This window comes from Hyperolius riggenbachi, chromosome 4 (genome assembly GCF_040937935.1).
Source record: "Hyperolius riggenbachi isolate aHypRig1 chromosome 4, aHypRig1.pri, whole genome shotgun sequence".
In the NCBI taxonomy this organism is placed as follows: domain Eukaryota; kingdom Metazoa; phylum Chordata; class Amphibia; order Anura; family Hyperoliidae; genus Hyperolius; species Hyperolius riggenbachi.
The window spans coordinates 447477137-447490974 of NC_090649.1; the positions used below are offsets into that span (position 1 = coordinate 447477137).

The 13838-nt window shown below is 45.6% G+C and overlaps 1 protein-coding gene across 4 annotated transcripts in view; it reads left to right on the forward strand.

Annotated features, from left to right (window-relative positions):
* DNAH8 (dynein axonemal heavy chain 8) overlaps positions 1–13838 on the forward strand; it is a 491368-nt gene that overhangs the window by 102424 nt on the left and 375106 nt on the right. For all 4 annotated transcript variants that reach the window (XM_068232705.1, XM_068232706.1, XM_068232709.1 and 1 more), the window contains 5 exons: positions 1821–1940; positions 4178–4313; positions 6941–7128; positions 7419–7499; positions 12604–12720. In XM_068232705.1, the coding sequence (XP_068088806.1) occupies positions 1821–1940; positions 4178–4313; positions 6941–7128; positions 7419–7499; positions 12604–12720 (642 nt within the window). The remainder of the gene's footprint in view (positions 1–1820; positions 1941–4177; positions 4314–6940; positions 7129–7418; positions 7500–12603; positions 12721–13838) is intronic.

A 13838-nucleotide genomic window follows, 5' to 3' on the forward strand; every position in this document is an offset into this window, starting at 1 on the left:
AAAAAAGTCCTTTATTGCTCTGGATTAACCAGGGATACTTACCTTGCAATAATCCCACGCCAGTATCCTCAGGAGTGGTCCCAGGCACCCGCCCAACTTCCGGGGCTGAATGGCTATAGACAACCTCTGCAATCTGTATTGCATAAGCTAGAAACACGAAAATTGTTTGCTAAAACAAGAATTTTCGGCAAACAGTGTCATAAACAAAATGGCTGCTGGGGAATTCCCGTTCCCCGGAGGCCACCTCAGAGTGTCAGATTGAGCGTTATTTCACATAAATAGGTGGGTCCAGGGGACCAGGGCAGCTCCTGCTCTGGTCACCTGGACCCACCATCTATGTGAAAAATGGCTAGTTTCGCCACTCTAGTGTGGCCTCCAGCGTTCCGGGATTTCCCAGTGGCCATTTTGATCGCATCACTGTTTGCCGAAATTTCTTGTTTCAAAGGCAACATTTTGGTGTTCATAGCCTCTGCTATACAGATGCAGAGGCTGACTGTGACCATTCAGTGGCGGGAGTTCGTTGGTGTGGGAGGGTGGTGAGATGTCCTAAGAGGATACTGGCGTGGGACCACTTCTAAGGATACTGGCGTGGGATTTTTGCAAAGTAAGTATCCCTGGTTAATTTAGAACAATAAAGGACTTTTTTCGTTGTCGTGTTTTTATTTCTTTTTTTAACTCTGCTGAAATGGGTAAGGGGTACCGTGTACCCCTATAGTCATTTCTCCTGGGGAGGGGGCGGCTTCCGGGGTTCGCTTGTTAAAGGGGAACCCCGGATGGCACCATGAAACCCCCAGGACGTCGGCGGCTCCCACCTCCTCCTGGGGCACCGGAGGTGGGGTAGAGCCCCTTGTCCATGGATTGGACAAGGGATCTGGGGGAGAGGGGGAGGTTGACCACCCCTCTCCTCCAAAACCCCCACCCCCCATACTATGGACCATGCGGGCTGGTATAGCTTAGGGTGCGAAGCCCCACGTGGCCGGGACTCCGCGTTCTGGCTATCCCAGCCTGCATGGGAGACAAGGAGTTAAGGAGGCTTGGAAGGGGGACCCCACGCTGTCTGTTTTCATGAAATGTATACAATATGTATACAGAACTCGGAATGCAGTAACCTGTACTGCAGCAGTGTCATTTTACACAGTTTAAAAACCATTTTTAAATTTTTTTTTTTTTTTACCATGTTCCTGCAGCTGTGCAGCACACACTCTAACTGTCACACTATGAGACATCAGTCAAGCTAATTAACGATTACTATAGAGTAGTGAAGGGGTTAATCAATGAACAGCTTTAGGTTTATAACTGTGTACAGGCAGCCCTTGCTAGGCCACCAGCACTGGAGCATGTCTCTCAGGAAGCATTCAGCAAGCCAGAACGATCTGTCTCATCATGGCAGCCCTCCTTGTTATACAGGGGGGCCTGGCCAGGGTTCCTTTCTGTGATTGGGTGCCAGGGCTTAGGCTAGGAGGCCTCTGATTGGCTCAATGAGGTCAGGTGGGGCTGGCCAGGGTTCCCCTCTGTGATTGGTTGCTAGGGCTTCTGCTGGGAGCCCTCTGATTGACTCCAGGATGTCATCACCTTAGTTACAGTATTTCGGATCCGGATATCCGTGGATATCCGCAGATATCCGGGTCATGCGTCAAACTATCCGCAGATAGCTATCCGGATTTTTATAGCTATCCGGGATCCGGAATCTGATCCGGATAGCGTAAAAATGGTCGGATATCCGGGTTACTCGGATATCCGGAATCTGGATGAGCATCACTGAGCATAGCTTCAAGTACTTTATTCACATAGTAGTTTACTTCTGTTTGTGTTTTCTGCAGACCTACCAACTTCAGAAGGAGGATCCCCTTGTAGCCAGGAATATGCCGCCTGTCACTGGGAAAATCCTGTGGGCACGACACCTGTTTAGAAGGATAAATCAGCCAATCACATATCTCAATGTAAGAGACTTCAAGTGTGTGCATAGCAACCAGCAAACTGCCTTGCTGTGGTGTCTATCGGAAAAAACAGACTGCCCATGTCAGAAGGGAAACACTTTGCCTTCCATCTACTGAGAAACAAGCAAATTTTTCTTGGAATTTAGTACAGCTGAATGATGGCATTTGTAGAACCATGTGTGTCAGCTTTTGACGCATAAAACTTTTAGCAATTCCAGAGCTCGCCAGGTATTTTACACCAGAGTAAATAGCAGTGGATCGGCGCATCTGAGCAGGAAGCTTGGCCTGTAACGTCTGAAGTGTGTAGCGGCAGTTAGAAAGTCTGTTAGGGCCCTTTCACACCAGAGGGATTTTTCGGCGTTTTAACGCCATGGCCGAAGTTGGCGTTTTGCTAGGTAAAAGAAAGGCCATAGACTTTCATTTTACCTTTCACATCTAACTCAGCGTTTCAACGCTCCCAGTAGCTTTTTCAGGGCTGTTTACAACCGAAGTTGGCTGTTGGCGTTTCAATGATAGTCAATGGAAAACGCCAACTTCAGCGTTTTCAAAGCGTTTTCAAAGCGTTTTACAGCTAACTTGTTCACTTATTTTTATAGAAGGAAAAAAAAAGCACGTTTTCATATGAGCTGTAAAACTCTTTCAAAACGCTTTGAAAACGCTTTGAAAACGCTATGTATTGGCGTTAAGCAAAAGGCTGACTTTCAGCCTTTTCTACCGCAGCCTCTAGTGTGAAAGAGCCCTTAAGGGCCTGCTTCCACTACACACAGATTGGATGCAGAAAAACTGACTCCAATGAATTCCTATAGGCCTGTTTCCACTAAACGCGATTTTTCTGATGCAGATTTTCCCATAGGCATTCATTGTAATCAGTTTTTCTGCATCCGTTCTGCATCCAATCTGCGTGTAGTGGAAACAGGCCCTAAGTCTATGCTGAACTCAGGAGTGTATTGGAGTGCCTAGCAAGGTAGTGGCAAGTGCAACAGATTGCATGGGATGGAAAACAAAAAAATATTTCTTAAAACAGAAAGTATTTGCAATAATTCAGGTTGGAGTGAGCGCTGAGATTTCTCCCAGTGCACCACTGCTGAAATATGCAAATTACCCATTGTTGTCCCTGTGGGCTAAACACACTGACAGATCCACTGGAATGCAATCATGTGTCAGCTTGTTAATATTACAGCTGACACATCATTGCATTCAAGCGGATCTGGAGGTGTGTTTAGCCCACAGGGACAACAATGGGTAATTTGCATATTTCAGCAGTGATGCACTGGGAGAAATCTCAGCGCTCACTCCAACCTGAATTATTGCAAATACTTGAAAAAACAAAAAAAACTATAATCTGTTTTAAGAAAGCGTTTTTTTTCTTTTCCATAGCATTTTAGTAATAGGGCTTTTTGGTCCATTGTAGCCCCGTACACACTCCAATGAGTTCTGGTTCACCATGAGCTTGCTGGGTGGTCTGTAACTCTGGATTGCATGGGAGTGAGGTAGTAGTGTGGTGGTGCTGAAAGACAGCTCCACTGCACAAAACCTCACTTTCCATAGCTGAATGACTGTTATTAGCCTGAGTGAGATTCTTATCACTCAGACTTTGCCAAGATGAAATCAACAGCTCCCGAGCGACTTCAGGTGCTAAGAAACTCAGTCCGGGAAAAGACAGCTTTATAAAAAGTTAGTGAATAACGGGAGTAATAGAGGCGCCAAAAAAGTATAAAATAGGTTAAAAACTGTCTAAAAGGAGGGAAATGGGTGGATTCACCTCCCCCCAATATGCAAATGACCAGGCTAATATAGCCGTAAGATTTTATAATTATATTTATTTAAACAATTCTCCAATAGTGATGCAACGCGTTTCACGGGCAGACATTCCGCTTCATCAGGCAATATAACAAGGAGAACACATGTGTAGGTCAATCTGTAGCCAGAGCGCCTGTATACTTGTTTGGCCCCTCTATTACTCCCGTTATTCAATATCTTAGTCCACCCTTGGTGGAGGGGTGTATCCCCATTTTTCCTATCTATGGAGAGCGACTTTTTAGACCTGAGTGGGGTCAGGTTACAATTCTCCCCACCTGCTTTATCAGTGGTTGCCTATGTGGTAACCCTGACTTGTGAGTATAACTTTTATTACAATAGATCCCCAACCTTTCAAAAATGCTACACCAGATTTGGCTCTCGGTTTCTCATTCTTGTCTTTCTTATAAAAAGTTAGATTCATGATATCTTTTCTTTTTCAGGACAATTCAGATATTCTGTCATCCCCTGAAGGTACAGCAGCTGTTCGCCTCTATAACAGAATTTCATATGCACTGGTGGAACTTGAGGTTTTATATCACAAGGCCTGGGTGGCAGACATCATACAGCTGAAGCTGGGTAAGACATTTGCTTCTTTAAAAGGAAGGGGCCTCATACTGGAGGATACTTACCCCGGGAGTAGGAAGCCTCTGGATCCTAACGAAGCTTCCCCGTCCTTCTCCGTCCTGGCAATCCAGCGCTGTGACCCCCCCCCCCCCCCGAACCGCGGCGAGGTAAATATTTACCTACCACGATCCTGCGCAGGAGCACTAGCGGCTCTTCATTCGGGTAAGGCGGAAATAGCCGAACCTGATCGTATCCACTCTACTGTGTAGGCGCGAGTCCTTTGCATCTGCGCAGTAGAGAGGATACAATCAGGCTCGGCTATTTCTGGCTTAGCTGAAGGTAGAGCCGGTAGTGCGGAGAGGTAAATTCCCCCCCCCCCCCCCCCCCCCCCCCCATTACTTTTATAAAAGTTTTTTTTTTGTGTGTTTATAAAATCAGCACTAACGCACTCAATGTGAAAACTCCCTTTCACACACCCAGCCACACGCAAAAGTGATCTGGATGGGAATAGTGAGCCTCTTGCCTTCCCCTGCCCTCCCCTCTGTTTCCAGTAGCCTGTCCCTCTGTTCCCTGCTGCCCACCTTTGTTTTTTTTGTTTTTTTAAATAGACTACAGGAAAATCGTTGCCCAAGCCCAGTACTGGAGACACAAATAGACGCCAGTGCTGGACTTCGGATGCCATTTTCCCTTAGCGTTTCTGCTGGACTCTGCCGCAAGACTACCACAGCCGGTGACACATCTGGGGGGCGAGATCTGTCATTTTATCTGTGGCCCATGGGCGGGGGGCGGGCACCCTGACAGGTGCTTATGTACTCCCAGGGATCCCTGAAACCCAGATTGAGAATCACTGCACACCAGGGTCACTTCAAGTGAAATGTAAAACAGTTGTGATAAGGAGACAAATTAACCTCCTTCAAGTGATCACAGATATTACACTGTGCTGTGGAGAGTTTTCCTAGCTTTCAGTTGTTAGGAGAGTTTAGCCGCTACTGTGACATGACTCTCCAATGCTGCAAAGTAAAATATAGTTTTGCCACGTAATTATTATTCCAACTTACGTACAGCTTCTTGTAAGGGTGCCCACTAATGATAAAATCTTTTTTATGCAATCTTACCAAATGTATGTAGCGGGAGGGTAAACTTTGTTGAATATACTTTAAATGGACATTTAAGGTAGACCCTCATATCACATAGACAGGGTAAGATTAGACAAAAAGATTGTATCATTGGAGAATACCTTAAAGGGGTTCTGTGGGGGGGGGGGGGGGGGGGGGGGGGGGGCTGAGGATAAAAAACACCACTTACCTGGGGCTTCTATCTGCCCCATGTAGCAGTAAAGTCCCCCGCCGTCCTCCTCCAATCCACCGTTCCCCGCCGCTGGCACCAGGCAATTATTCGTCTGATTAGACGAATAATGCGTGCTGCCGCTCGCGTCATCGGAAGCTTACTGCGCAGGCACAGTACGAAGTTTTCTTGTACTGCCCCTGCGCAGTAAGCTTCCGATGACGTGGGCGGGAGCGAGCAGGCCCGCGGCCATGGCCGCGCAGCCGCAGTTGGACGGCATGCCGCGATAGACCGAGAACGGCGGATCGGAGGAGGACGGTGTGGGATACGGCTACAGGAGGCTGATTGAAGCCCCAGGTAAGTGGTGGTTCTTATCCTCAGCACCCGCCCACAGAACTCCTTTAAAGAAAAAAACCTGAGTCGAAGCTGGGGTTCAGAAACAGATACTTATCTGTAAGGAGAGGGAAGCCCCTGGATCCTAATGAGGCTTCCTGCGTTGTCCTCCGGTCCCCCGGCGCTTGCCAAGACCCTCCTGCTGATCATGGCCTCGCTCCTATGCTGGGATAGAGCCGCTCGTGCTTACTGCACAGGCATAGCTGTACTCTCACAGGCGCAGCATGGCCACACTTGTGCTTGAGGAGTGTGGCTCCAATCAGATTACCAACAAGCCCTTGTTGGTAATTTTGTAGGGTCTGCGAGCTGCAATGGGGGATCGAAGGACGCCAAGGGAAGCCTCATTAGGATCCAGAGGCTTCCCTTTCCTTAGGTAAGTAAGCTCCGGTACACTTTAAAGAGAAACTCCAGTGAAAATAATGTAATAAAGTGCTTCATTTTTACAAGAATTATGTATAAATGATTTAGTCAGTGTTTGCCCATTGTAAAAGCTTTCCTCTCCCTGATTTGCATTCTGAGAATTAATCATATAGTGACATTTTTACTGCGGACATGTGATGCCAGTGGAAGGAGATGCTGCTTTTTTTTGGCAGTTGGAAACAGCTGTAAACTGCTGTTATTTTCCACAATGCAACAAGGCTCACACAGTGTGATGTCAGCACCATGGTCCTGACATCACACTGTGGGAGTGGTTTCACTGCAATATTAGCCATACAGACTCCCCCACTGATCCGTTTGAGAAAAGGAATAGATTTCTCATGGGAAAGTGGGTATCAGCTACTGATTGGGATGAAGTTCAATTCTTGATTACGGTTTCTCTTTAAGGTATTTACTCTTTATTAGTGCAGGGATGTGTAGGTATGTGGCATGGATAGTGAGCACCAGTACGGAGCACCCACTCAAGTTATGGAAATGCAAGTGAGCAGCTGGCTCATCATATCATTACCTCTCTGCGTTTGCAGCCCTGCAGGCCACCTTGTTCATTCACCACCCAGAGACTAAGGAACTGCTTGTTAATTTCGATCCCAACATTCGTGTTATTATCCGAGAAACTAAGTGCATGATGAAACTGGGGCTAGAAGTTCCAGCAGAAGCCCTGCAGCTCCTGGCAATGGAAGAAAACCTGATGGCAAATCATAAGAAGCTACAGGTAAGCTTATGTATCCTACTGTATAAGGGACAGTAGAGGGCGCTCTGTCATTCTACACAGCAATATACATTCACAGAGTACCTTATTAGCAGCACCTTTACTTCATGCAGTTGTCTAATCAGCCAGTCATATGGCTACAAAAGGTTTTGTGGAAAAAAATTGGACCTTAACTTCAAACAGCTGAATAAAGTTCTATGTTGATGGGATTGTCTGGGGTAACTTAATGATTAAATATTCATGATGAATATGAATTCCTCATGTATTCCTCTGTGTTTTCTTCCTCTGAGCAGCTTCTGTTAAGGAACTACAAGGATTTGTACAGCCTCATCCATCCTCTCTTTGCACATTTAATGATCGGTCCGGTAAAAAAGGTATGAATGTTTGAGCAAACGATTGCAGTCTTTCGTCTGTTTCTTGCACATGGAATGATATTAGAAAGCACACCTGACCAGAGGCAAAGCCACCTGTAAGCTCAGAGGTATGTTCATGCTTCTGTGCTCCGGAACAAAAATTACTTTAAGCTAAAGTAACATTTTCTGACAGGAAGAGGCAGCCTTGTGGCAATGTTCAGAAAACCACACCAAAATCAGTAAATGCTGCTTAAAGGGGAACTGAAGAGAGAGGTATATGGAGGCTGTCATGTTTATTTCCTTTTAGACAATACCAGTTGCCTGGCAGCCCTGCTGATCCTCTGCCTCTAATACTATTAGCCATAGCCCCTAAACAAGCATGCAGCAGATCAGGTGTTTAAGTGGTTCAGACTTATAAGTCTGATCTGACAAGACTAGCTGCATGCTTGTTTCTGCTTTTAATCAGATACTACTGCAGAGAAATAGACCAGCAGGGCTGCCAGGCAACTAGTATTGATTAAAAGGAAATAAACATGACAGCCTCCATATACCTCTCTTCAGTTCCCCTTTAACTGCGTATCTAAATTAGCATAATTGCAGTACCGTATTCAAAAACCTTAATGTCACTCTGGATCCAGTCTGCAAATTTAATGTTTTCTCTCGAGAACCATCCAACAATGCTGCATAAATTAGGCTTGAATTGTCATAGATACAATGCTAGAGTACTCATAGAGACCAATTTGCAGAATGTTCTAGACCAGTGATGGCTAACCTTGGCACCCCAGCTGTGACAAAACTACAAATTCCATCGTGCCTCTGCCTCCCCGAGTTATGCTTAGAGCTGTCAAAGTATTGCAATGCCTCATGGGACTTGTAGTTCCACTACAGCTGGAGTGCCAAAGTTAGCCATCACTGTTCTAGACCAATGTGTTTATGTCTCTTTGGATCCAGTCTGCAATGTTAATTTTTTCTCTAGAGAGCCATCCAGCAATGCTTCATAAATTAGGCTGGAATTGCTATAGATACAATGCTAGAGTACTCATATGGACCAATTTGCAGATGACTGGACTAGAACATTCTGCAAACGTGGCTCTCCAGCTGTTAAGGAACTATAAGTCCCACAATGCACTTGCCTTTATGAATCATGACTGTGGCTGTTGTGTGTCTTTTAGTCCCTTAAAGAGGATCTGTAACGTCAAAACGTCCCCTGGGGGGTACTCACCTGGGGTGGGGGAAGCCTCCGGATCCTACTGAGGCTTCCCACGCCGTCCTCCGTCCCTCAGGGGTCTCGCTGCAGCCCTCCGTGCAAGATGACGTCAATATTTACCTTCCCGGCTCCTGCGCAGGCGCTCTGACAGCTGTCGGCTCCCAAGTAGGCGGAAATACCCGTTCGCCGTCGGGTCTGCTCTACTGCGCAGGCGTAAGTTTCCGGCGCCTGCGCAGTAGAGCGGACCCGACTGAGATCGGGTATTTCCGTCTACTTCAGAGCCGAAAGCAGCCACAGCGCTTCCGCTGGAGCCAGCAAAGGTAAATATTGAATTTACAGTCGGGTCTTTCGCCGGCTGTTCGGAGGGCTGCAGCGAGACCCCCGTGGGACAGAGGATGGCGTGGGAAGCCTCATTAGGATCCGGAGGCTTCCCCCACCCGAGGTGAGTACACCCCCCAGGGGATGTTTTTGATGTTACAGAGTCTCTTTTAACAGCTGGAGAGCCAAGTTTGCAGATTACTGTTTTAGACCATTGTGGCAATGTTCAACCACCTGACGAAGCCCAGGAGTTTGGCCGACACGTGTTGTGGGAAAAAATGCAGCATGTTTACCCAGGCACATTGTGTTTGCTTTGGCTGCAATAGCACAAGCCTGGATTTCTAAATTGGCGGATATGGTCTAAGACAATCTGTATCCACAACCACTCTAAATGAAGAGGGTATTTTGACACTGATTCTTTTGCTGACTTAACACTTGGACTGCAGCAGTGAGGGAGCAGCAAACAGAAGCATCAGCCTACCTAAGAGTGTCCTGCTTTCTCTTGAGGCATGGTGCAAAAAAATGCTCATTGCTTATTCACAGTATCGCCTGAGGCTGCATCCTCTCCCTGCACAACTATTTAGCATTGCTCTGAACTTTCCCTGCTTGCAAGCTTGTTGTACATATAATAAAGAAACTGTATTTGTTTGTCAAAATATAAGATTGACACTTGCATACTCTAAGGTCTTGTTCACACCTAGGGCGTTTTGCGCTTTTCTTGAGTGCCGGCGACTTTGAGAAACGCCCTAAAATACCTTGTGCAGTGAATCCTTATCGGATAGTTCATCAGCACGTTTCCGTTCACAAAAGCGCTGCATGTACCATTTTCGGGGCGATTTTGCTATAATGGAAGGTATAGGAAAAACACAAAACGCTCACAAATCCTTTTTTTTTTTTTTAATCCTGTATTTATTCTTTTCCGGGTCAAAGAGTTTACTTTCTGACTGATGTCAGAAAGTGAAAAAATGGAATCGCTCTGCAAAAGCGCTTACAAAGTGATTTGCACAAAATCGTACCGCGCAGTGGAGCACCGGGAGAGAAAAAAAAACCTCACAAAAAAACGGAAATCGCTGCCATCATCGATTTTGATTTTAGATGTGAACAAAGCCTAAAAGTTCTGAGCTCTACCACCGCTCTGGATTACCACCTGCATGCTACACCGCAGGGGGTAGTGTTGGCAACTCTCACCTTCAGAGAAACCACCCACCACTAACTACCTGAATTAAATGCAAAAACGCACGGAGGGGCAATGTTTACTCATCAAACAGCACCAGCAATTAATCTGGTCTGCAAAGCAAGGCCAGTCAGCCAGTAAAGCGGACCTGAACTCTTGCACAGTAACATAGTATCGGCCGCGCTAGTGAAGTATTGTGGTCCCAATACTTCCCAGCAGCACCCGGCATTTAAAGGAGCGCGCGTAACCAAGTAGGGCACGCTACACAGCATGACTGCACTTAGCATGCATAGCAGGCGGAAGTTGTTTTTTTAACTCGCACTGCTCAAGCAGCATCGTTTAGTGAATCAACCTGATTGTCTTTCCTACTCAAAAAGACAAACCACGTTTTTATTTTAAAAATATTCATCCATACACATAAGACAATGCATTTCATGGGTCCTGGCACATTTCCTCAGGTCAGTAAAAAGTGCCTTGGAAACAATAGGTCACGAGCGTGAGAGCCTCTGAATTAGAGGTGCTTATACTCCCCCCCCCCCCTTTTCCCCCAGGGCCCATCTATTGCCGACACCCATTCACATAGATTTCATAGCTGCACCCAAATCCAACACTGTGCAGGGAGCTGAGATGACCAACTTTATTGTAATGCGCTAGGCTTGTGGCAATGTTACCTCCTATTACGCTCCCATTCCTTCAATGGGATGGGGAAAAGGAGAGAATGGGAGGGTGATAGGAGGAAATGTAGCCACAAGCCTCTTCCTGTCTGTATATTTTACTTTAGCAGAAAGCCACTTTTTTTGAAGAAGTGATTACAAAGACCAGGGGGAATAAGTAGAGGAAAGCAATGGACAGAGGTATGTGAATCGAGCATGAACATACCTCTGTACTTACCATAGGTCAGGTGTACTTTAATATATGGTCCATGTTCTTATACAGTTATTGAAAAGCGATTGTGGTTTAACATGCATAGTTCTTTCAGGATACAATATTTAATCAGATCTTGTCAGATAGAAAACCACAAACTGATGGCCCTATATGCAATTCACTTTTTTTCCTAGGAGATAAGTTTTCATTTTCTTTTTACAATAACTTTTCAGCACTTTGCTATTGAAAAAGTACCAAAAAGTAGGTGAAAAATTACTCCCAAAATTATGTTGAGTAATTTCATTAAATCGATCTCATGCTTTTCTTCAGCAATTCTAGTAAGTATTTAGGTGAAACATACCCTAGCTCCTGACTTGCACACATAGTCCTTGTCCTACTTCTGACTTTTTTGTATTATGTGAATACTGCGGGAACATTGTTTGCACCCTGATTGATTGGTGAGAACCCTCTGGAAAAGGCAAGGGGCACTAATGCTTGTTTCTAATGAGGTCTGATGCATAAGATACCTGCTTGCAGCATTATGGTGCAGAGTAAAGGTGACCATACATTAGGTGATGATCACCAGATCATCCATCAAATGGATCACTCTCTCATGTAATCTGATTGCCTGCCTGCACACAGATTTCCAGTAGATTTAATTTCAGAATAAAATCTATTGGAGATCGTTCTGCCGATGCCTGTTGGGCCGCCTCACAAGTGTATGTGTGTCCCTTCCCTCCGGGACATGGTGAGTGGTGCATGGTCACCTGTGACACTGGTGCAACACATACACTTGGGGGGAGACCGGCCAGGGGTCAGTCAGTCATTACCGCTGCACACCCAATAGAGTCCTTGCGACTCAGATTTTCCAGCATGCCTGATAGATCCTTTAGTCCAATTTTGGCCACAAATCGAATCACATCGCCATGTTGCAGCATCGATTTCTGCCAGGTTCGATCGCTATGATCAAATCAGCTGGATATCGATTGCCAAAAATCGAGTCATATACGGGCCCCCTTAGTGTAGATGGAGCAAATTTCAGTCTTTTTCCCAGAACCATGACTGATTGGCTTTTAATCAATTATCCTATGTGTGGCTGGTCTTATAGCAGGGGTGTCAAACTCAAATACAAAGTGGGCCGAAATTGAACACCAATCAAGTCGCGGGCCATCCTCAATGACTACTGGCCACTTTAAAAAGGTGTAATTGCCCCCCCCCCTCCAACTCCTATACAGTTTCCTGGTGTCTAGTGGTCCTCTTCCCTCCCCTATACTGTTCCTCAGTGTTTAGTGCCCCCCCCCCCTTCCTTCCCATACAGATCCCTGGTGTTTAGTGCTTTCCCCCTACCTCCCCCTTATGGCTTCCATGATGTTCTAGGGCTTCACCTCCAATATAGCTTCCCTGGTGGTCTAGAGTGGGCCAAACATATTGCAACGTGGGGAAACCACTTAAGGGCCAAATTTAATGGCTCTGAGGGCCAGATTTGGCCCGCGGGCCGGAGTTTGACATATATGTCTTAGAGGAATGATTAACTGTCTAAAATGTGACATTTTCTTTTTAAGGTGGAGTCAGTATTGCGTCGGGGAGTCACACTTATAAACTGGTCTTCCCTTAGACTCGGCAGCTTCATTAAAGAAGCGTTTGCCAGTATGCAGGAATATAGACAGCTGATCAACCAGGTAACTTCTGTGGATGTGTAGCAGATCCATTTCCTGTAACATCTGACGGTTTTGTGTTCTCTTTTCAGGTTAAAAAACAAAATGTGTTTTCCTACTTTTTATTACCCATACAGTTATCATATTTGTTTTTGTGCACAAATAATATTGTCTGTTTACAAATTACAAGTTCCCAAAGTACAATTTATATGCTCTAAAAGCTTCCATTGCATTTTATTGCATAGCTGCTGTTTTTATATTAAAAGCTATCTAGTGATCACTTCTCAGCTGCACACATACTGGAAGCAGAGAGAGCTCATTTTCAGCACAGCTAGGAATGTAGCAGACAAAAGAATGTACACAAAAGATAATTTGATCACCTCTTGGCATTTCCACTGAGGCAAGGAGCTTTCCACTGAAGCACAAAGTGCTGTGTTACTGTAACGATTGGTGTAAGCAAGTAACAGGATTCTGATTATTAGGTGATCTGCAGTATCACCTATAATGCAGATATATACCTGATTATATGATGATCTGCAGAATCACCTATAATACAGGTATACCAACAGCCAGGGGGCGTTGCTAGGATTCCAAAAGATCAGGGGCACCAAAGGGCACCCCTGGGTGTGGCCACAGACCGGAATGTGGGTGTGGTCACTGTTGGAGCCAAATTTACATGCACTTAGCAAGGGTCTAAGTAGGCCTGGGTAGCAAAATGTCGAATGAAGCCCCCTCTCCAATAATACACAAAAAACACAAAACAAATATGCAGCATATCACATAAATAGGCAGTGTCCCTTATCTCATATAAAAGCATAAAACGATAGCAGCATTGAGTAACATATACTATATGCATCTAGTAGCCAAAGTTGTATACAGATACAGCACAGTGGCGTAGTGGTTCGTACTCTCTCCTTGCAGCGTTGGATTCCTGGTTAGAAACCCAGCCAGTGATCTGCAAGGAGTTTGTATGTTCACTGTGTGTCTGCGTGGGTTTCCTCCGGGCACTCTGGTTTCCTCGCATATCCCCAAAACATACAGATAAGTTAATTGGCTTCCCCTAAATTGGCCCTAGACTACCATACATACACTACACAATACATACATAGAAATAGGACTATGGTTGGGATTAGATTGTGAGC